General features: G+C 33.3%; 3 protein-coding genes across 15 annotated transcripts in view; 1 reads left to right on the top strand and 2 right to left on the bottom strand.

The window, feature by feature from the left end:
• The window catches only part of LOC148627148 (plexin-A4-like), a 219,591-nt gene extending 208,231 nt beyond the window's left edge, over positions 1 to 11,360 (bottom strand). For 2 of the 5 annotated variants that reach the window (XM_088568591.1, XM_088568599.1), the window contains exon 1: positions 10,715 to 11,360. The gene's annotated coding sequence lies outside the window, so the exon portion shown is untranslated. The remainder of the gene's footprint in view (positions 1 to 10,714) is intronic. The other 3 variants (XM_088568559.1, XM_088568581.1, XM_088568575.1) reach the window with 3 other exon arrangements.
• A 569-nt stretch (positions 11,361 to 11,929) lies between these two features.
• LOC148627147 (ficolin-1-like) lies at positions 11,930 to 14,919 on the bottom strand. Its single transcript, XM_088568656.1, has 4 exons — positions 14,611 to 14,919; positions 13,205 to 13,344; positions 12,818 to 12,914; positions 11,930 to 12,251 (listed from the first exon to the last, which is right to left on the bottom strand). The coding sequence occupies exons 1-4, from the start codon at positions 14,789 to 14,791 to the stop codon at positions 12,046 to 12,048; spliced, it is 624 nt and encodes a 207-aa protein (XP_088424782.1). The 5' UTR covers positions 14,792 to 14,919; the 3' UTR covers positions 11,930 to 12,045.
• A 3,429-nt stretch (positions 14,920 to 18,348) lies between these two features.
• The window catches only part of LOC148627146 (uncharacterized), a 44,717-nt gene continuing 39,909 nt past the window's right edge, over positions 18,349 to 23,156 (top strand). For 6 of the 9 annotated variants that reach the window (XM_088568493.1, XM_088568534.1, XM_088568523.1 and 3 more), the window contains exons 1-5: positions 18,349 to 18,521; positions 20,070 to 20,448; positions 20,735 to 20,821; positions 21,728 to 21,837; positions 22,679 to 22,798. In XM_088568493.1, the coding sequence (XP_088424619.1) occupies positions 20,097 to 20,448; positions 20,735 to 20,821; positions 21,728 to 21,837; positions 22,679 to 22,798 (669 nt within the window). In that variant the 5' untranslated portion in view covers positions 18,349 to 18,521; positions 20,070 to 20,096. Of the gene's footprint in view, positions 18,522 to 18,783; positions 18,859 to 20,069; positions 20,449 to 20,734; positions 20,822 to 21,727; positions 21,838 to 22,678; positions 22,799 to 23,156 lie in introns of all 9 variants that reach the window. The other 3 variants (XM_088568465.1, XM_088568475.1, XM_088568514.1) reach the window with 3 other exon arrangements.

The raw sequence follows: 23,156 nt of genomic DNA, 5'->3' as shown, positions 1-23,156 counted from the left end.
GTAGTTCTGTTAGGTCATATACCTGTAATTTAAGAGACTTAGCAAGACATTGAAATTTCATTTCTCACATGATGCAAAACAAGACTTGATTCCTTAGGAAATGTTTGATAAAAAGTACTTAAATCAGTGAGTTTAACAGGAACTATAATATAAACCCTCTGCATTCCAGGAATACTGATGACATTGATATAAAACTGTCCAATTGCTAAACTTTGTAACTGTCATTTCAAACATAAATGATGAAGTTTCTTTCATAGAAGAAAAAGTTTTATTGTAAAGAAGTTCTTGACATTGCAATGCAACTTTAAAAATGGATACCATTTCTTCGACCACTTCAAGGATCTTGTGACAAACATTTGATTAAATGTGGCCTTCAAACCCTTTATTTCCTATTTTTAAGCTTGTCCGGTGACATTTGGAAACATATCTATGTACACTTCCTTGAAAGGTTTAAAAGTTTTATGATATAAAAAAGTTGATATCTGTGCATGACCCAACATTCCTAGTCGCCATTACATGTAATGAACGTTTTCCCTAAATTTTCAATTAAATGCAATAAACAAAAACATCCATTTAAATATCAATACTTGAATTGTTCAAAATTTATACAATCAAAGTGCTGATGGCATTGAACTTTGGAAGTTGGAGATATTTGTTGGTATTTTAAAAACTTTATAATCTGTTGATGGTAATTTGTTCTTTCTGCATTTCCAAAAAGATTAATTATTTACAACGAAATCAGCACTTTCACCACTATTTGAACTACACATTCACAAAATACTGATGATTCAAAATTTCAATTTAAATTTTCGTTTTCTTACTTTTCTTTTTGGTTTCATTTCTTTACATTTTTAGGCCAAAAATAAATAATTGTTTGTTTCCCCAAACCCAACACTACCAAGTCAGGTGTGGGTAGGTAGGTAGGTAAAATATTTTATTTTTTTTTATTTTTTTATTTTTTTGGCATTTGTAAATAGGAATTACAAACCAGCATTATAGGCCAGTATTTTTAGTTTTATGGTGTATCAATTTATCATTTTCCTCATGTCAGATTTATCAAATAAAACTCTATGTATATTTTGATATCATTTATATTATTGGATTTCTCTTAGGTGGTATTTTGCCAATAATAATGCAGTCTCTGCACACTGGTAACACAATACAATGTGTTTTAAGGGCCTCCTTGTCCTTTGTTGCCCCAACAGCTGCACAGAAGGCAGAGAAAACTATACCCTTTAGTACTGAGTTATATAGCTTGCTTTACACAAATATTCAGAAAAAAAACAGATACTGAAGTAAACCACGGTTTATAATTAACACATGCACCATTATCATTCAACTCAGGATACCATGTTTAGTACAAAAACCAAGGATTGTGGAAAATCGAGCAAATGTCAATACAAAAAAGCAGGAAAATAACAGCAATTTGGAAAATGACTGCTCCAATCAAATTTTCAAAATCACCATTCAACTCAGGATAACATGTTTTCCTACATGTACAAGATTTAATTGAAAATCAAATAATTTTTTTTCAAATACTGCCCAAAAATGGTAGTTATTTTGAAATGCTACCAAGTAATTGGTAAAGGTGGTATCATGAACTAAAGAACGGTGAATGATAATTCATTCCACAGTTCATGGAAAATAAAAGCAAATAAAATCCCTTAGTTCGTGGGAATGTGAAAGTCACATGCATGATTAAAAAATGTATCTTTAAAAAATGGACTATGATAAACCTAGTACAAATGACATAGCATGCCCTCAGAGCGATTTGAAACATGTTTTATCAGTATGTTGTAAAAAAAATTATCATGCCGATGGTATGGTCTAAAATGTATCGGTACCATATTTTCTGTGTACCCAAATACTGTTTTGCCAATTTCTTCCAATTTCTTCATTATTACTTGATATTTCTAGCTGAAAGTTGGTACACATTTGCAAAATGACATGATGGATAGGCTTGAATTAATGATTTTTAAAACATTTGTCGAAAAAAATAGATTTTATTCGATTTTCTGTTTTCAAAAGGTCTAAAATGTGTAAACCCGAAATTCCCATACCCAAAATCAAAGTCCAGTATTTTTGTTGTCTGTACTAATGTATTGCATATTTGACAATAAAACGTCATAATATAATTAAAATTTTCATTGACCATAAATTAAAATAGCATCAGACTCTGTTTATGAGATTTTGTTTTTCATATATTCTGGATAAGATCACATCCATTCTTTGCTGGCACGGGGATTGATGCTAGGTACGTTATAAAATTCAAACTCAATCACTTCTTTTTTTTTTTAAATATCAAATCTTTCAAACATTATCCATAGCCTTAAGGAGAAGTTTTAACCTCTTTAATAATTCTAGAAAAACTTAAAATTGGGATAGGTTAGTGAGAAATAGTCAATAAATAGTTGGGTACGGCAACTTCCAGTTACACATTTTAGACTTAACAAAACCGATCAAACAAGAGATATCAGAAAAATATACATCAAGTCCTTGATTAGAAATGAATTAAAACGGACTTTTCCACATCTCATGCCATTTTCAATTCTTAAACGTGGCGTAAGAAGGAATATTTTAGCAAACAATATTTGGGTACGGGAAGAAGTTGGTACAGATGCGGGTATGGGTTACACATTTTAGACCCTAACCATAGGAGTTATCAAAACTGGAAAAAAACAAACAATCCTAATCATGATGCATGAAAGATAAAAAATGCCCGGAACAGTACACGAAAATAACCCCTTACCACCCACTACCAGGGGAGAAGTAAGAGCTGTCTGCTTTTACAAGACTAGTGTGGGATGGTTCTGTTCATATATTTCCATCTTCAAAAATCTCTACCATTGTTTCTTAAAATTTCCAGCCGAATAAACAGTAACAGAAACTGACAGAATGGTGTCTATGTATTTATTTAAATTTATGAACAATCTAGAGGATATGGTAAAGACCCGAATGTGCTTTAAAGAACAGCATCCCCTTCTTGTATTTGGCTCCTCCATTTTCCATACTTAACATGGATTTTAGCAACAACTACAAAATAATTTCTATACAAAATTGGCAAAAAAATTATTTGGGTCGCGACGATTTTTTGGGGTTGGTCGGGATTGGGGAAACAAAGAATATTTTATTTTTGGCCTTATTTTGTTTCTCAATGATTAATTTTGACAAATTACTTTCAGTTTTAAACATAGCCAATCACATGGAATCCATATCTATGGATATAAAAGGCATTAAGAAAATATAGTTCAAATTTCTATATGTGTATTTGAATTTTTCTTCCACAACCAATGTAAAATATTATTTCAATCGTATTCTGTAAAAACTTGCAATAGATTTATATGAAATAATCAGTTTGATACATTTAAATATTTATCCGCCAGTAAAGGTACTTTTAAGGAGGTTATCAACCAAAAGTCATTTGAATGACATCAGATGGTTTTAAGACTCAGAAGTCACATGAATTCCGAGTAAAAACTGACAATTTCAACAAATACTGTGAAAGAACTATTATTCATGGATACCAATATTCTTAGATTAGGGAAGAAGTACAATTTCATAGATTCTTGAATTCATGATTTTGAGATTTTCAGTATATACATCAATGGAAACCTCCTTTTTGTTGAGAACCAAAATTTGTGATTTGGCCTATCCACGAAAACCATGAATATTGGTACCCCACATACAGTAGTACTTAAACAGTATTGTTTATCATCATACAGATGAAAACACAATGTAAGTATCACATGATTTCAATAGTTCTTAAATTTCAAAATCAATTGGTTAGTGCTACTTTTGAGTATATCTTTAATTACAGGTCTATGGCTATGTGTACGACCTGACGGGCAGTGGGTGAAACATGGTATGAAAAAAATCACCATTTTGAAAGTTTCAGTTGACTATTATCACTATCAGAATCAAGGAAAACTGACAAGATTTCCACATCATGCTGGACCATTGAGTTACAATTTCATTGAAATGCACTGAAAATGAACATTTCAAGGACAGATAACTATGGGAAAAATCTCATTTTTCTACGATTCTAATTTAAAAATTTCTGAGCAAAGCCAGTGGTGCAGAGGTCAAATAATGGTCTTTTCAAATAGAGAAACTATCCCTGAGTGGTATCACATTTTCAGATCAGTGGGGCTTTGACATGCATACTTCTGATTTTTCCCATTTAATCTGATTCTTACAAACAGTTACACTTAAGGGAAAAATAAATAAAAACAAAGGTCTCCAAGAGGTTGCAGAAAGGGCACAAAATTACAAAATCGTTTGATCAAATCCCATGCATCTGTAATTTATCAATCCGTTACCTAATCAACTTAGTTTTTCCCATGGCTATTAGCTGCAGCAGATACTTATGGAAGATTAATTGGTGATAATTGGAAGTTTTTCTTAACAATAAATTATACATTAAAGTTGTAGAAATATGACCCATTGATATAGTATACCTCAGAAATGACAGCCTATTGACAAAGGAATTGAAAAATTTATGACTAAAAATAATTTTAACTCTAGATAAAAACCAACCTACTTGGCACATTTGTATATATACTAGTTTATAGGAAGTGACCCCCCCCCAAAAGCATGTATGACTTCTGGTAAATTTAAATTCCTTGAATTAATCAATGAAATTAAGCAAGACTAGTCTACTATGAAAATTCTTGATTAAAGTGTGACATCACAACGAATATGGGAATTTACGAATTTTCAGTCAATGCCCTAAAAAGTGGTCCTTACTGATATACTGATAGATACATAGAGCACTTTCAGGGACGGATCAAGGATTTTAGATTAGGAGGAGTGCACATTTAAAAATTTTGAGGTTAAATTTTTTAAATATTCTTCTAGAGTGGGTTAAATGTAGATAATTTTTTGTGATAAAATTCGCGAGAAATGAAAGTTTCAACCTAAAATCTTCTAAATCTACACCAGACAACCCATGCTTTGCAAATTTAAGTGGGAACACAAGTCCGCCACGCCCAAGCCTGAATCCGCCCCTGACGCATATGCCCTGACTTTCTATCTAAACACCATAAAACTTCAGCTTCTACCTTAAGCATCAACCACATGTGCCATCGTTGAATGTATGGGATGCCGACTAAAACCGAAGCCATATGCAGAAACATTTTCTAGTCAAATCTAGATCTTGTACGCCAAAACTTGACTGCACTCCTTATAAATAGTGAATGTGAATGTAAAGATGAGCCACCACAAAGAAACCAAGTCAGGAATCAACTTTTACAGCTACTGGAACCTGCAAACGATACAGTGAATGGGATAGTCAAAGGCGAGGAAATGAAATGTCAAAACCCCTGGAGTATTTATGCTTCAGTAAAAAAATGGCTTATTTGGTATTTTCTGTTTAGTATTATCACAATTCATAATTCTGGGGTCCTTTTGATAAATTTTGCCGATTTTCGTAGTCAGAATTTATCCAAAAATGCAAAAAATGTGATTTTCGAATTTTCCGTAAAAGTCAGATAAATTCTACTCTACAAGTTATTGCTCAACTGAAGCGTCTCAAATTTGGTATCATTCGATAGATAATTTTATTTTCTACGTAAATATACCACATAAAACTAATTTTCAAGAAAGATTTTTTTCCAAAATGGTAAAAATATTACCCCTACCCCCAGAAAACTGGTCACAGTATCAAACAGAATTCTCATTCACATCATACCAACAGTAATAAACTCATATTTTTTAAATTAAGATAAAGATGTAAAAAACACAAATCTGAACAATTCAGGCGCTTAGTTATTCCTTTTAGGGTGACAATTACTTTAAACTCGAAAAAATGGGAAATTTCAGAATTTCAGAATTTTCTTTTAAATCACCCGTTATTGTCTTTTTTTCAGAATACCATAGTTTAAACAAGCTTTTATGTGATACAGAACATTAATATTATGTCTAAGCTTCAAAATTAGCCTGAACAATACATATTTGTACGTTTTCATGTCATGTTAGGCGGGAAAATGCCACCCCTACCCATGAAAAAAAAAAATGCCTCAACATGAACTTAAGGGATAATTTTGGCAAATTAAGGGTGTACAATAGGCATGTTGGGTTCTTTTCTAACACATCTTTTCATTTGAGGCGCTATTTTATCAGTTTTAATGTAACAATAATGAGTTTTTCATAAAAAGGGAATTTTCGGAATTTAATATTTTCTTAAATTTCACCAATAATTGGCATTTTTTTCAAATACCGTACTTCAAACAAGCTTTTGTATATTCAAACACAATTATAAAAGTGTTCTAGCATTCTAATGAGCCCGAGTAATAAATATTTGAACTTTTCCAAGACCAGTTAGGTGAAAAATTGCCACCTCAACATAGACCAAAATGTTATTTTTTAGCATATTATCGACGCAAAAAAGACATGCTGGGTACTTGTGTTTTATATATCGATGTATTAAACATATGGTCTCATTTCAGGCGAGTACTTTTTTTAGTTTGAAGCTGACAATAATGAGTTTTTCATAAAATGGGGAATTTTTGGAATTTCATATTTTCTTCCATCTCATCTGTAATGGGTATTGTTTTTCAAGTACCATACTTCAAACAAGCTTTTGTATATTCAGACACATTAATGGAGCAACTTACTTTTCTAATGAGCCAAGGCAATGCATACTTTAATATATTCCAGGTCATTTAAGCGAAAAAATGGTACCTCATACTAAACCAAAATTTCCATAAAAAAAAACAATTCGTATATATTAGATTATCATTTTTAAAATGGCGTTGGATACATATATGCCAGTCATTCATCGTAGCTGCTTCTTTGAAACCTTATCCTTATATGTATAAAAATAATCAAATGTTGTTAAAACTGTGATATCTGAAACAAAAATATACAATTTACTTTCGAAAATGCTTGAAAATCTGTTTTATTCTTAAAAATTTCCTTTTTTAATAATTTGTCTTCCTCTGGACAATAACAACAAATTTGCTTGACAATATGATTGATACAAGATCTGCATAATAAATGCAATATAGGCATTGTGTACTATTCATGTATGCTATAAACGATCATTTTCTTCTACATTGGGGCAGATTATAGTGGTTAAGGGGTACCATTCTTTCGCCAAATGGCCTGGAATACATTAAAGTATGCATTGCCTTGGCTCATTAGAATGGTAAGTTGCTCCATTAATGTGTTTGAATACACAAAAGCTTGTTCGAAGTAGGTAACTTGAAAAACAATACCCATTACATGTTAGATGGAAGAAAATATGAAATTCCGAAAATTCCCCATTTTATGAAAAACTCATTATTGTCAGCATCAAATTAAAAAAAAATCTCGCCTGAAATGAGACCATATGTTCAATACATCGATATATAAAACATAAGTACCCAACATGTCTATTTTTGCATTGATTATATGCTTAAAATTAACATTTTGGTCCATGTTGAGGTATTCCTCTCATGCGTAGGGGTGTCTATTTTTCACCTAATTGGTCTTGGAAAAGATCAAATGTTTATTACTCGGACTCATTAGAAAGCTAAGAAACTATATAATTGTGTTTGAATATACAAAAGCTTGTTTGAAGTATGGTATTTGAAAAAAATGACAATTATATGTGAAATTGAAGAAAATATTAACTCAGAAAATTCCCCTTTTTATGAAAAACTCATAATTGTTACATTGAAACTGATAAAATGGCGCCTGAAATGAAAAGATATATTAGATACATCGCCAATTAAGACAAAAGAACCCAACATATCTATTGTACACCCTTTATTTGCCAAAAATTAACATTTAAGTTCAGGATGAGGCATTTTTTTCTATGGGTAGGGGTGGCATTTTCCCACCTAACATGACATGAAAAAGTTCAAAGATGTGTTGTTTAGGTTACTTTTGAAGCTTAGACATAATATTAATGTGCTGTATCACAGAAAAGCTTGTTTAAATTACGGTATTCTTAAGAAAAAAAGACAATAACGGGTGATATAAAAGAAAATTCTAAAATTCTGAAATTTCCCATTTTTCTGATTTTAGAGCAATTGTCATCCTAAAAGGAATAAATAAGGGCCCGAATTGATCAGATTTGTTTTTTTTACATCTTTATCTTAATTGTGAAAGCTTAAAATATGAGTTCTACACTGTTGGTATGATGTGAATGAGAATTCTGTTTTCTGGGGGTAGGGGTAGTATTTTTACCTTTTTTTTTTAAATCTTTCTTGAAAATTAGTTGGTTTTTTTGTGGTTTATTTATGTAGAAAATAAAATTATCTATCGAATGATACCAAATAAATACTCTAGGGGTTTTGACATTGAAAAATATGCCAATTTAAGCGATTTTTCGGCGGGGTAGGGGTACATTTCTTTATTTTACCCAAAACCCTAAGTGTTACTCCAACGGTATTGGTACCATTGCAAAGCTGAGACATTGGGCTACATGATGATACATACATATGTAAGTTTACTTCGTTTTGAAGAAAAAAGAAGTTTGTAGAATCAAAATACTCAAAAAATGGATTTTTGCCTCAACGAGGTATAAAATGTAGTTGAAAAATACAAGAATGCTTCAGTGAATTTGTTTTTGTATTCTTAAATGGGAGGTGTAAGGGTACCTGAAAATCATATTTTGGTTGATGAGTGGGGGTGCACGGGGGTGTTATTTCAGCCCACGTACTAATATCAAGGAATACAATTGTCGGGTCAATGGGCTGGGTAAACGTTGGGTTTATGTTGGGCCAACATTGGATATTCGTTGAGTCAATATTGGCATCACGTTGGGCCAAAGTTAGACTATTGGGCCATCATTAGGTCAACGTTGGCTCTCTTTGCACTTACAACGTTGGGTTAACATTGGGTACCCCAAGTTGGCCCAATGTAAATGACTCCGTTGAACCAACGTTGGGCCAACGTAGGAATGCTGATTAGGGTACAGTCAAGACTTATGCAAGCCGTTGTGAAATTTATTCCCCATTTATTGATATTGATAAACATTTAATAACATGTTGATAAATGTTTTAATGAGAAATTCCACAAAAACCGAAAATTATCAAGTATTAATAGAAATTTCTAAAATTAATTTAATTGCAGCTATAAAGAAATATGCTAAAAACCTTGGGGTTACATTGGCGTGAATATTTGTGTGAATCTGTCATGGTGTGTCGAAATGAAAATTTATCAAAAATTACTAGTGAATAATGTAAGGTTTTATCAATAAATATTTATATAGTTCATTTTAATTGTGCTGTATATGATCATTGTTAGAAAAATAAACACACAATTCGGGCATAACAAAAAGACTAAACCGTGTCATTGCATTTTTTTTAAATCTGAAAATAGCCCCTTTTCAGGTTTTGTGGTCACAAATAATTTTGAACAAAAATAAGTCATTTTCTGCCCTTTAAAAGTTTTTATTAGATATAATTTTATCATAATTATTCATTTTTTTTTTCACTTTTAATATATATTAGCCAAATAAATCAAAACATTGGCCTCTATTCGACGATTTATAAGGAGGGTTGAAGAAAATTGATTTTTAGACCACTTATTCAAAAGGTAAGCAACTTTTTGTATCCTAATAGTAAGGAGGAATATATTCGCTTTCTTTTATTAATGCCATTTGTATTAACGAAAACAAGTTGTTTTATACAGATTGATGCAAAATGTTCCTAAAATGAAAATGACCTTGTAGCCTACTTATAGATCTTGGTTTCCATGACAACGCTGCACGTATTTTTTTTTTTTTTTTTTTTTGGCAAACAGGCGGATTTATGTTTTAATATACATTTCTATCAACATTTATATGCCTGTAAAAATCTCTCGGAGGAGGTTCGTTGCTCATGGACTATATGAAATTGTATTTTATGTTGTCTACATTGTGCACGTATATAGTCTTTGTTCGAGTTAAAAGTAGCTTGCTACAAGACTCTCTTTATTATATATATATGACATAAAAATCTATGTAATTAACCTCTCTCATAACACCACTACTAATTTCTGTGAACCTCTCTTCCGAATTAATTAGTAGATTTGCTATCAGAGGGGTACATGCAATCAATAAACTTTTTCATATATTCTTTAATATAAAGAGTGGGACTTGTAGCAAGTCTAGAGTTAAAGATAGATCACATAATATTTCTAGTTGATAGATCTTCATAGTTTTTCTCAAAGATGACCTTGAATGAGCATAGTAAAAAAATAGTTTGCCGAACTTAATTTCGAGAAAATTGAGCCTTAAAAAGGGATTTTTACAACAAATTGATATGGGTTCTGTAGGGAATTTTCAATATTTCTTGTACTTTTAAAAACCGGTAGCTCAAATTTTTTATATATGTATATAAACAACTATTAACTAACATTCTTTTGTATTTCAAAAAGAAATTCGCGGGTGGGGGTCTTGTAATATTAAAAAAAAAACTAAAATTCCCTTTACATTTCTATAGAACATGTTCCCGCCAATTACCCCCCTTTGAAAGTTTTTTTTTAATTCATATTGGTAATTTTACCATTTTTTTTTTTTTTTTTTTTTTTTTTTTGTAAAGAGTTCTTATAAAATACTTTGATTATATCATTAATTTTTACATCACTTAAACACTATTAGTTAACTGAAAATATGCATGATTTTGCAAGATGACAGAAAATAATGTTTCGTGTAATAGGTTTGATCTGCCTTAATATGTCTCTGAATTAACCTTCTGTTAATTGTGTTGCCCGTATCCAAAAAAAATATATTCAAGGTACGTACCATACTAAGACATCATTTCGTTCTAGTAGACCCGGAAGTTTTTTCTCCTTACCACTAAATGTAACCACAAATCATGTCTCTATTTAAATACCACTTAAAAATAAATACCGCCCTATAAATTCGATCAAGTGCGTTCCATAGTAGTCGGAAATGATGCATGGCTAGGAAATATAAACATTATATTCATTTTAAATTTCCTTGTAAACTTGTAGCTCTTTAAATTCAGAATAAAGTCGGGTAGCATGTTGAGGCATGTGTAGAATGGCAATTGTTATGTGCTATTTGATACTAGGCGTGTTAGATGAAGGAGTGTTGTCATATATCTAGTAAATTTGCAACTTTTCGTTATTCCCTTTCCAGCAAACAAAGGGTTATATATTTTCATGATTAGGGTGTGAAACATTTGATCCACGGACGTGTTAAAGCCGATACCTTAAAATAAGTCAATTATATATACAATGTAATCATATAAAGATAAATTGTAAATAGAAATCAGGATGTGGTATATCTGATTTCCTACCAAAGTGAATATGAATCAAAATTGTCATATTTTGTTTTTAAGTTGCATGTTTATTGTGTTCAATTTGACGCGCGTAAACTGATGTAAAGAATTTAAATATGGCTAAAACTATTGTTCAAGTCTTATATCCGTGGTTGATGCTGTGAGTGGTATCAGTGTAGCACTGGTCTAATCATCATCGTGGTCTCTTTAAGGACATACATTTCCCAGTTTTTAAAACTGCCCCAGACGATTCCCTGTTCACCTGCTTTGCCCCACTGGCCGTTGATGTTAGATTTAAAACAACTGCTGTACCAATAACCGCCATGGTGTTTCTGAGCACAGTTGACCTTATCAGCGCCATCAACGTCATGGTCAGCTGTGGAGAAAGCGTGCCCATTGTGGTCAAATCCTAGGGAATCACCTACAACAGTACAGGGAAGAAATACATGGTTAAAACTTATGTGTATTTCGGGCGTGTATATATTTGGCGAATTGAACTCGAACAAATTCATCACAAGGAATATTTCATGCGGATAAAGCATCGACCTTGACTTTTTAGTTTCGTATGAAATTCAGTATACAGCGAGCTTGTAAAATTTATTTATATCATTGATTAACAAAGTAAATATATGTTGATAGATCAACATTCTTAAGATACTTGTACTCCATGGTATTTTCCTATATCTTTGTAAGGACCATTGTACATCGTTTTAAGCCTACATTCTTTCCGTTCGGAAGTTTAAAACCTTGGGAAGGTGGAAGGTTAAGTATTAGATTGGAACATTTTCTGTATGTCAAATGGAACTGATTTAATCGGATTACTACAAGGCTATATACAGAAATACGGTAAATAAATGCTTAATTGAGCACCTGCGTCTCCGGAATATCCAGAAACATCTAGTTGATAGTCGTCCCCGCTCCCTTTCACACTAAACGAGCTGTACCGTGCTTTCTTTGTGTTATGTTGGAAGTCTGTCAGCACCACAAGTAACTCGTATTCACCGTTACTGCTTACGGCGTGAATGTTTTTATTACCTACAACCATGAAGATTGACTCTGAAATCAAACTTTTATTTCTACAAATCTACCCTCGATGTCCGTTAAAATTTCAATCTATCAAGTGTTGATACTAGTGGGAACACAAACATCAAAGAATAAATAAACAAATGTTAAACAAAAAGTTACCTGAATCACCTAGTGGTCGATGCTCAAAACAAATACTAAACACCACTGAATACAGAGAAAAGTATATATAGACAACGACACTATGCTGGTTTTACACTGTATAAACACATGTTTAACAAACTGTACTTCTTATGACTCATGGTATTCAAGGACCGACAAAAAGGGTAAAATAGAATCCATTGTGATTTTGTTAAACAGGAAATTAACAGATCCGTGAAATAAATCTACAAGGGTCCACTTTACAATGTACTTATATTCATAATTCAGTGTACAATCCTAACGAATAGTGGCTTGTAAATTGGGCATTTGTAGACAGCGATCAAGGATTTTAGTGTTGAAAAACGAACACTGAATATTTACAAATAAATAGTGCAAATTATCAATTAAAAACAATTATTTCAATTCGCTTTACTAACCAAGCCAGTGCTCGCCTGTTATGTTTCCAAAACCATTCTCGTAATTTTGCCAACCTGTGTAAAAATCTTGTTTTCCATTCTGTCTCATCTGTATCACCTGTCAAGATGTCTGGTAAATCAGTTATGACTGCTTTTCCTGTCGACATTCTTTTTGTTTGAAACTCAGAAATTGGTAGAAACATATGGTAATTTTAATTGTGTATTATGCTATCATTTAAATTTAGAAAGAGTAATCAAGATTCTAGCGGAAATCAAAAGAATGTAATTCAAGGACAAAGACCAGGCATAGGCTTGATTTTACGGAAATAGGGTCACTTGGTTATATGGGGAGTTTGGGGACTGGACCTTTCTTAAATGGGGGAATACAAAGTTTAACTATGAACTTACCGTCCAGCCCCCTCCTTCGGTATTCATGTCGCAGTAAACCTTTATTCTGTCTCCACCTTTTGTATCAGGGAGGTACACGTTGTACACTCCCGAAGTATTTCGTCCTAGTATCTGGTGGTCTTTACAGTCCTTTGGTTTAGCTAATAGTTGGAAGAGAAGTATACAATGTTCATTTTTAAGGAATGTAACTAATATCTGAATATAATATCTCGTATAAAAAAAAGTTCGGTTCGATTTACGTGATGTATTCAGATATTTGTTACATTGCATGTAATTTAATATTTTGGCAAAAGCTAGGATGAATTCATATTGATTTATTCCAAAATATACACACGCCTTGTTTCAGACCGGAAAAAGTAGTCCGGTAAAATGGGGCGTGGTTTGAAGCTTGTTTATTGATCAATTAAAAGTGACTGAATTTTTTTTTCTTTTCTTTTCTAACAGTAAAAACGGTCATATTAAAGTTTTGACAAGGTAAACACGTCGATTTCAGTTATAAAACGGTACATATTTTACTCAAAAATCTTTTAATTAATCCCCTGTAGTAAGACCGACGATCCGCATTATCAGTACTTGACTTATTACAAAGGCATGAAAACTATTTTATTAGCGAGTGGGGTTTAAAACAATAATAAACAGGCGCGTAGCTGAGGCCAAATTGAAGTGTTAAGTGTAGGCAACATTAGGGCAGGGGGTGTGGGGGAGAAGCCACCCCCCCCCCCCGGAAGCTCCGCGGAGATAGGGTTTTAGAGCATCATTTATGCCTCTCCTGGATATTGGCAAAATTTAGTGCAGGCAAAAGCTTTTTTGCCTAACGGCAGCTACTGCCTGATAAAGTTCATTCAAAATTTTTGCCAACAAAATTACGCAGAAAAGAACAGAAAATAATTAATTAATTAACTACATAGATTTTTAATCATGAATTTAACTCCGGCTGATGCTAAAAAAATTATTATCGCAATGGTGTGTGGTTTACTTCCAAATCTGCGAAGTAAAATACTAGAGAAACCAGATTTCGTTCCAGATGATCAGGAACTCTTGATCTTGATTACACAACAACATTAATTGGAGATTACATAATCCCTTTCAAAATCCACAGGCACTCGGGGCACGCATGGTACCGACTACCCCATATTTTCTCTATACATTTCCCTATACTGCTACACGAAAAGATTATTTTATCAGATGGTAATATTAGGCATTCCTTTGCGATATTAATAAGATTGGCCCCAGAAACTGACAAAAATACGATTTTTAATCAGCCGAATCAGACGGAAATTTTGTTCTCGAGAACAAAAGAGGAGTGGTCGAAACCAATCTAGGAAACTAGTACCGAAAAGAAGCAACATGTAGGTAAATTGTCTACCCGGAAAAGATTCCCGATTCCCTGTTATACTAATACTTACTTCTAGCAGCAATTAGGGGGCAGACATTTGTAAAGCCTAGAGACAGTGTTGCTTTCAAATTAATAATTTCTTCTTTCATTTCCTGGACCATGTTTGTCAGGGAGGTCATGTCATCGGATTCCGTCCCATTACTGAACACTACAATAGCTAATATCCAAACAATCAGATACGTTCTGTCCATCTTGGTTTAGTTGGTCAATGGTGACTTGTTTGGACGGTTCATGTCATTTGGAAGGTGTTAAATGTAATCATAACCTCATGACCTGGCCATAGGGACCTTTCCCGTGACCTGACCAACAGAAGTATGTGAATATACTGTACACAAATTATCTATTTAGTTCGAAAATGTCCTTATAAGCCCTTTTGTTTAAACTGAAAATTTGCAGCTCAACTGCGTTTTTTTGTTTTGTTTTGTTTCATGTTTTGAATGGGTTGTTCCTGTTGATTGTTATTCTTTAAATATTTGATTTTGCCTCCTATTGTTTTTGTTCTAATTTGTGTGTGTGTGCGTGTGCGTGTGTGCGTGTATGTTTGTTTTTGTTTTGTGAACCAAGCATAAAAAATGCTAAACATATAACCGAAAGAAAAACCTATGTTAGGGGATTAAAAACGGAATTGAGTAAATCCAAAATTGTTTTACACACACAAAAAAATCAGAAAATATTAATCGTTTTCAGTTGAGTTGACAAATTAGACTAATATTGTACATTGAGCTATATTCCTTTTCGAATATTTTTCTCTTGTGGACCCGCGCCCTCATCTCATTAGGTGCGCTAATCTTACCTTATATTTGTTTGATAACGAAAACTTAAAATTTGATCATTTTGCTTGCACTCAAGTTAAAGTTGCCCACTCTATGAGAAATAAATATAAACTACAGGTACTTGGGGTCGGGATTTTTTTTTTCGTAAAAGAAGAAAAAAAATTACGAAATCATCTGTTATAACAGCAAATATTGCACTTGTACTATCCTTATGAAGTTCTCTGGTATATGGGGGTCAAATGGTACATAGGCGTCCTTTATACCAGTCGACCCCCATATACCAGAAAACATCATATGGATAGTATAAGTGCAACATTTGCTGTTATAACACATGATTTCGTAATTGTTTTTGTTTTTGTTTTTTTTTACGAAAAAAATCCCGACCCCAAGTACCTGTGATATAAACAACTCATTTATATATATACAATTTATCCCATTTATCAATACGGAGGATGTATTAGGACGATATTCTAAATTATACAGTACACAGTAAGCTTATTTGTTAATCAAGAGCAATAACTCTTGCAAAGTGTTAATATCGTGTACAATCTATAATGATTTTACCCCAAAAGCGCAACATCCCAATGAAAAACCAAGACTATAAGTGGTCAGTGACTGATTCTGAATAAGAAATAAAAGTGAATTTGGTGGGTTTTGACATGCATGAATCACCTCCTGTCTGGTTTTTATAAAGTCTGCTACTTCAATTTTCCAGAAACATATAAAACACACACACACACATATATATATATACAACGTCTTCAAATTGATTGAAGGGCAGATAACGTAAACTTATAGAAGGGTCTGAAAAATTTCCAACGATGTTAGAACTGTCAAATTTGCGATGCAAATTTTTGGTCGTTCCCTCCGCGGGACTCGAACTCGTACCGCTGTGACATCTATGGCAACACCGCCTGCACTAAATCCAGCGCCCTAGACCACTCGACCAGCTAGGCTATATTGCGCCTGTACTAAATCCAGCGCCCTAGACCACTCCACCAGCTAGGCTATCGAGTGGTCTAGGGCGCTGGATTTAGTGCAGGCGGCCTAGCTGGCCGAGTGGTCTAGGGCGCTGGACTTTGTGCAGGCGGTGTTGCCACACCGCCACACCGCCTGCACAAAGTCCAGCGCCCTAGACCACTCGGCCAGCGAGGCTATATAAAAATATAGCTTTCGCTGGCCGGGTCATTCCTCCTCGTAGGATTAATCTAGGGCTGTAACTTAGTACACGATGTATGGTAGTACGGGACAGTTCATTTAGATGTCCTACATAATAACATCTAAATGAACTGTCCCGTACTACCATACATCGTGTACTAAGTTACAGCCCTAGATTAATCCTACGAGGATGAATGACCCGGCCAGCGAAAGCTATATTTTAATATAGCCTAGCTGACCAAGTGGTCTAGGGCGCTGGACTTTGTGCAGGCGGTGTTGCCATGGATGTCACAGCGGTACGAGTTCGAGTCCCGCAGAGGGAACGACCAAAAATTTGCTCGCAAATTTGACAGTTCTAACATCGTTGGGAATTTTTCAAACCTTTCTACACGTTTACATATCTTCCCTGGATCAATTTGATCCGATGGAGCAGTGTAGTGAATAGAATCGTCACATTCTGAGACGTTGTATAATATTGATTTGTTGTGACATGCATCATTAATTTGATCCTCTATCCTACATAATAACACCTAGATGAACTGTCCCGTACTACCATACATCGTGTACTAAGTTACAGCCCTAGATTAATCCTACGAGGAGGAATCACCCGGCCAGCGAAAGCTGTATTTTATATAGCCTAGCTGGCCGAGTGGTCTAGGGCGCAGGCGGTGTTGCCATAGATGTCACAGCGGTACGAGTTCGAGTCCCTCGGAGGGAAATTTTCGCAAATTTGACAGTTCTAACATCGTTGGGAATTTTTCAGACCCTTCTATTTATATATGTGTGTGTGTGTGTGTATTGCACCATGCACATCATATTCTCGCTCCAGTTTGTAAACTACTCGAAATTCCGACTCAAAAATATTATACATCGTTGCTATTAAAACAAAACAAAACAAACAAAAAACTGTACACCTTGATACAGATGTGTAGTACTTTGTAGAGATTCCTCAATTTGTAAAAAAAACAGTTCCAAATCATTATTTTGATTATTTCATTCCTTAGTTGTGTGTGTGTGCCAGTTTTCCCTGCCTAGTCTTTGTTCCTGGATAACGCTATTTTGATTTCCAGTAGAATACTGTCTCTCTGTATTGTCTCCGTCCGAACGTACGGAACGCCGTAACTTTTTTTTTCGATATATTGTACGTTTTGGTGAAAGTTAAGGCTTTGCAACATCCGAGATCAAAAATCCATTATCAAGTAAATTTTCAAGTGTAGATTTGTCTATGTCAAATTTAGTAGGTCCGGAACTTCCTTGAATTTTCCGTGGTTTGATAGTCCCATATTTAATACACTGAATTCGAAGCTGCATCATGTCTGCTATATTTGAAACTCCTAGAGCTTCTAATTCATGTCTCGAAAGCATACCCACAATGTTTGGCGTTATCTTTTCTCTTTTAAAATGTACAAACGCATGCTTCAAATCAACCTTCTTTAGTACACTCAATATAAGTGATTCCTCCATTTTGTTTTTTTTCCCTAATTTCCCATGATTCCTTTTGTCCTTACAATCAGACAAAGTACCATCATATAATATCAAAGTACTATTGTATAATGTCAAAATACCATCATATAATGTCAAAGTACCATAATGTCAAAGTACCATCGTATAATGTCAAAGTAGTTGAAATACAATCATATAATGAAAGTTTTTAACATACGGCAGTTACGGCGTTCCATAAGAATCGTTGTTATCGCTTAATATAGGCAATGCTTTCTTTGTATTATTACGATCATTTTCATAGATATTCCAGGTTGTGTTCAAAAATTTTATCCGCGGGAAATATGGTTATGTCCCCTTGACTATTTTGCCGCCAGGGTACAGGTGGTTGCTACTTGTAAACAATATGGACGAATATGAACACTGACAAGACTGTTAAACAAATATTTTCTTTAGGATTTGTAAACGATTCTTTTGTTGAACCATTGACCACTCGTAAGAATGAAAATGGATTACGAAGGAAACTGGCAATAACAAAATATTGACAAAAGTGAGAGCAAAGTGGAAAGTTAAACTAAAATTTTGTATACATGCATGCATGTTATAGTCGTCCTTTAATTCTAATAGTCATGAACTGTGGAACTGTAATTACGGTCCTATAGTTGAAAAAAACATTTTTAATAAATTTCGTGGCATTTTGCTTCGCATTTGCACATTAGAATACCGTTCCTCTTCCATATTATGAACCTAAGTCCCGACAGTGTGCCATTAGTTTTTTTTTCTCAAAGAAAATCTTCTTGTCTTTTTTAAAGCTCAATTGATGCTCACAAACTACAGAAATTGATTGTGTACTTTTGTGAAGTAGATGACAAACATAAAAAAAACTTGTGAGTATAAGAACTGCTGCTTGCATGACCAGTAATGTACTTCATGACTCAATTCTGTAACAGCAACATGTCAGGCTTGAATATTTTAATTTCTGGGAAATTCTGAATAGTTCAGCATTATGGACCAAATTTGTCTATTTCACATAATCTAACTTGGTATTTAAGCCATATCTCCTTACTACAAAACTTCTTCAGTGGTATCCCAATACACTAAAAGCATGCATGTAAATTACAAATGGGGCTATCAATTCAATAGATGACAATGACAGAATTGATCTGTGTTAAAAAAAATGTTGATTTCATATTTAAAAAAAACCAATTTCTTTAATTTTATTTTTGTTTTCTAGTGTTTTCAAATTAAAATATAAGAATTGTTTTGTTTAGATTATTGGAGTATTAATGACTTCGGGTTGACTTACGCTTCATCGTTTATTCCGCATAGACTGGCCCAAAGTCTTTTATATCCAATGATCTAACCATCAATTGGCAACAATCCTTAAATAGATCTGTGCAACTATTCGATCTGTCATTGATCAGTTTTCATTTATAGAATAAAAATAAATTATCCATACTGATAAATACCCAATCATAAAATGTATGAAAATAATTGATGTGTTAATTAGGCTTTGATGAAATTTTGTTACTGGATACTTTTTAAATTTTCAATGTTTTTCAAAACTAAGTTAACATTTTTCACACTTTTGAAACAAAGTATTTAGAAAGTAGGTATCCAATGAAAGCAGATATTGTAACAATGTACAATATATGTTAGAACTACATGTACATGTAGTACAGTTTGAACTTTACAAATTGATTATTGATAATACAAATATACAATTCGGACCAATATAAGGTTTAGAGTCATTTTATAATGTTTGTGTTTGTCTTTCTGTTAATTGTAATCTTGACAATGTAACTTAAATATTATTCTGTATTGAATGGGTAAATGATCTATCAATAAAACTATGAAAATGAGAAAGTATAAAATCATCCCGTTCACTTATTAGTTTGCTATTTGACATATTAACTGCATGGAAATTCTGTGTGTTATCAGTATAATACATGTATTTTATAGGATCTTAAGTACTATTGGACTATCTAATTTTTGATGTATCCTTTCATGTCTTGATAATTAAAAATAGTGAACAAGAAAGAATGATTTAAATCTTATGAACTAATATACATGTAAAATATCATTTTTTTTTTTTGAGGTTAAAAAAACCTTTCATTCAAAGATAATGGTACACAAGCCAGGTGCCTCAGGTGATGAGGTTGTTAGTTCTCCAACCTATCTAACTGAGGTACAGGATGAGATCCATATTGGAGAGGACTTTGGAATTGACCCATCTCAAAGGTTTGCTCTTGATGAAGATGAAGATCTTGAGGCAGCTGATGACCCTGTTCTGAATAAGATCAAGGTCAAGATATCAAGAAGTTTGGAGAAAGCTGAGACTGCCTCTACAGTTTCATCTGAGGAAAGCCAGGAAGAAACCAGTCCTGTTGTGTCAGAAAATTTCACCACAATATCTTATGGTCTGCAGCCTAGATTAACTTATGAGCATGGAAAAAAGAATACTGATATTATGGGATGTAAGTCTTTCTGTCGTATCTTTGATGTAGTAAAAGTAATAAAAATGAAAACTTGAAACTGAACACAAACATTCAATGATACAGTTTTAAGAAGTCAGGAAGTGTGTAAGTTCCATATACATTTAAGACACACACAAGCAAATGTTGTCTCCAAGTAAAGCGAGTTCTTTAGTGTAAAGACACTACAAAGTTAAAATCCAAGTATTTTTGCTGAAACATAATGAAACCTTCTGTACATTTTGGTGGATGTTCCAGTGTTGTAACTGTTTTGAATATTTTTTCTTAGTGGTGTATAACAACAGAATGAGACAATTTGTTATACTGGATACTAAAGGAATAACGACATGGAAGAGAGATATGGTGGATGTAAGAAGTAAGTATATCAAGGACATAAAAGAGTGAAATGTTGGAAGTAAGGTGTAAGTAAAACATGATAGGAATTAATGCTTGATGGTAGGAGAAGGTTTTATGATAATATGGAAGAGAGATACAATGAATGTTGGATGTTAAAAGTAAGTATAACAGGAGCATGGAAGAGAAATATGGTGGGTGTAAAGAGTGAGGAGAACATGCACATGGAAGAGAGATATGGTGGATGTTAGGAGTGAGTAGAACATTAACATGGAAGAGAGATAGGATGGATGATAGGAGTGGGTAGAACAGGAGCATGGAAGTGAGATAGGATGGATGTTAGGAGTGGGTAGAACAGGAGCATGGAAGAGAGATAGGGTGGGTGTTAGGAGGGAGTAGAACAAGAACTTGGAATTGAGATACAAGATATGGTTTGATGTTAGGGGTGGGTAGAACAAGAACATGGAATTGAGATACGAGATGTTAGAAGTTAGTATAACAATAACTGAGAATTGAGATATTGTACATGTAAGAAATGAGTATATTGTTTAACAAGAGTATGGAATAGAGTAGTAACTAATTGTATCTAAGATTTTTACATATGTACAATATACTTGTATATATCAGGCCAAATAACAGAATTTGTAACGTGTACATTTTCTATAAGCACTGTACTATTACTTTAATAACCCCATTTGACCATTACAAAAGTACTCTAATCAGAGGATATACAACACTTGGTATGAATTGTACAACTGATATGTGGTCAGAGTATAAATTTAGGGAAATACATTGTATACTGGTATATATATACATGTATTTATCTTGCAGGTGGAGATTTTAAAAATTCTTAAGAGTAAAATTGATGCTACTGGTCATAATAACATTAATTACTTTTATAGCATTGATCCCAATTTCTTTATATTAGTTCACAGGGCATTATCATATCCTAAGTATGAGTACAAACTGATCTCCTACCTCATCTATGCCAAGAAGTATAACTGTTACTTTGCTCTTGGGAAGGATTTCTCTCTCAGGGTAAGTTTATGCAGATGTCATTTATCACACAGGACTGATACATGTGTATTTACAGTTTTGCACATCTGATGATATCTAGAAATCATTCAAACATTAAGTAAATTCTTTTTTTAGAGAAATGCAGAATACTAAAAATAGATGGACAGAATCATGCCACAATCCAGAGGCAACAAATGTTCACAAATCTGTAATTCTTGAATTTCTTCAGATAGCAAAACAAACCTAAATATATAATTATAACATGAAACAACATTCCAGCCTTGTAACCAGAATTAATTTAAGGGGTTCCTAGCTTAGAAATTCAGCAAAATTTTCTGAACTAATTTTAGGCTCATTTTCTTTGCTTTTGTTTCTAGTTGGTTGCCATAACTCATGAAACCCCTGACCATGGGCCTGCATTCACTGTTAAAGTTACGATAAGATAATGATTACAAGGAACTTTTCTAATGAGTCTTGCCTGTAGGGAAAAAATCTTCTGTGTCTGAATTCTGAATTAAATTTTCGATGAATGTTTTTTTACTACTAGACTCTCAATAGCTGTGAATTATTTTTTCTGTCAGGTTTTGAAACAGCATTTTGATGAGATGTGTAGTATCAATGGTGGCCTGGGCTGTGTACTGTTTATAAAGACTATTATAAATTCTTTCTGTCAGGTTTTGAACCAACATTTTGATGAGACATGCCGTATCAGTGGTGACTTGGGCTGTGCACTGTTTATATAGTCTTTATTATAAATTCTTTTTGTCAGGTTTTGAACCAACCTTTCGATGAGACATGCAGTTTCAGTAGTGACCTGGGCTGTGTATTGTCTATATAGACTTTATTCTAAACTTTTTGTTAGGTTTTGAACCAACATTTTGATGAGACATGTAGTATCAGTGGTGATCTGAGCTCTGTGCTGTTTATGTTATTTAACCCTGTAGAGGATGAACTGATAACTGGAGGTGTTGGTGGTACTAAGGTAAGCAGACTTATAAAGGACTATAAAATTTGGCTTTTATAACCCATTTTTTGTATTTTTGTATAAGAAATTTGACTTTAAGAAATGTAATACTCTGTCAGTTAAAGGTACCCCTCTTCTGAGAATTTGTTTGTACAGTAAAGAAATTCATATATGAGTTTTGAAGATTTTGGCTGATTTCTTTATTGGAAATTTAAAGGAATTAAAGATTTAATATTTAATTAAGTTCTACCAGATTCTTTTAGTGGGATCTTGTCACTCTTTTAAATAGCAAGTCAGTGATTTCAATTGGCCCATTTAAATTGGGTATTGGACTGAGGTCACAGTTATTTAAATGTTGTTTGTTTTACAGATTATG

This window comes from Perna viridis, chromosome 1 (assembly GCF_037379345.1).
Source record: "Perna viridis isolate PV_CMFRI_1.1 ecotype Kerala chromosome 1, ASM3737934v1, whole genome shotgun sequence".
NCBI lineage: Eukaryota > Metazoa > Mollusca > Bivalvia > Mytilida > Mytilidae > Perna > Perna viridis.
This window is presented reverse-complemented; position numbering and strand designations above follow the sequence as displayed.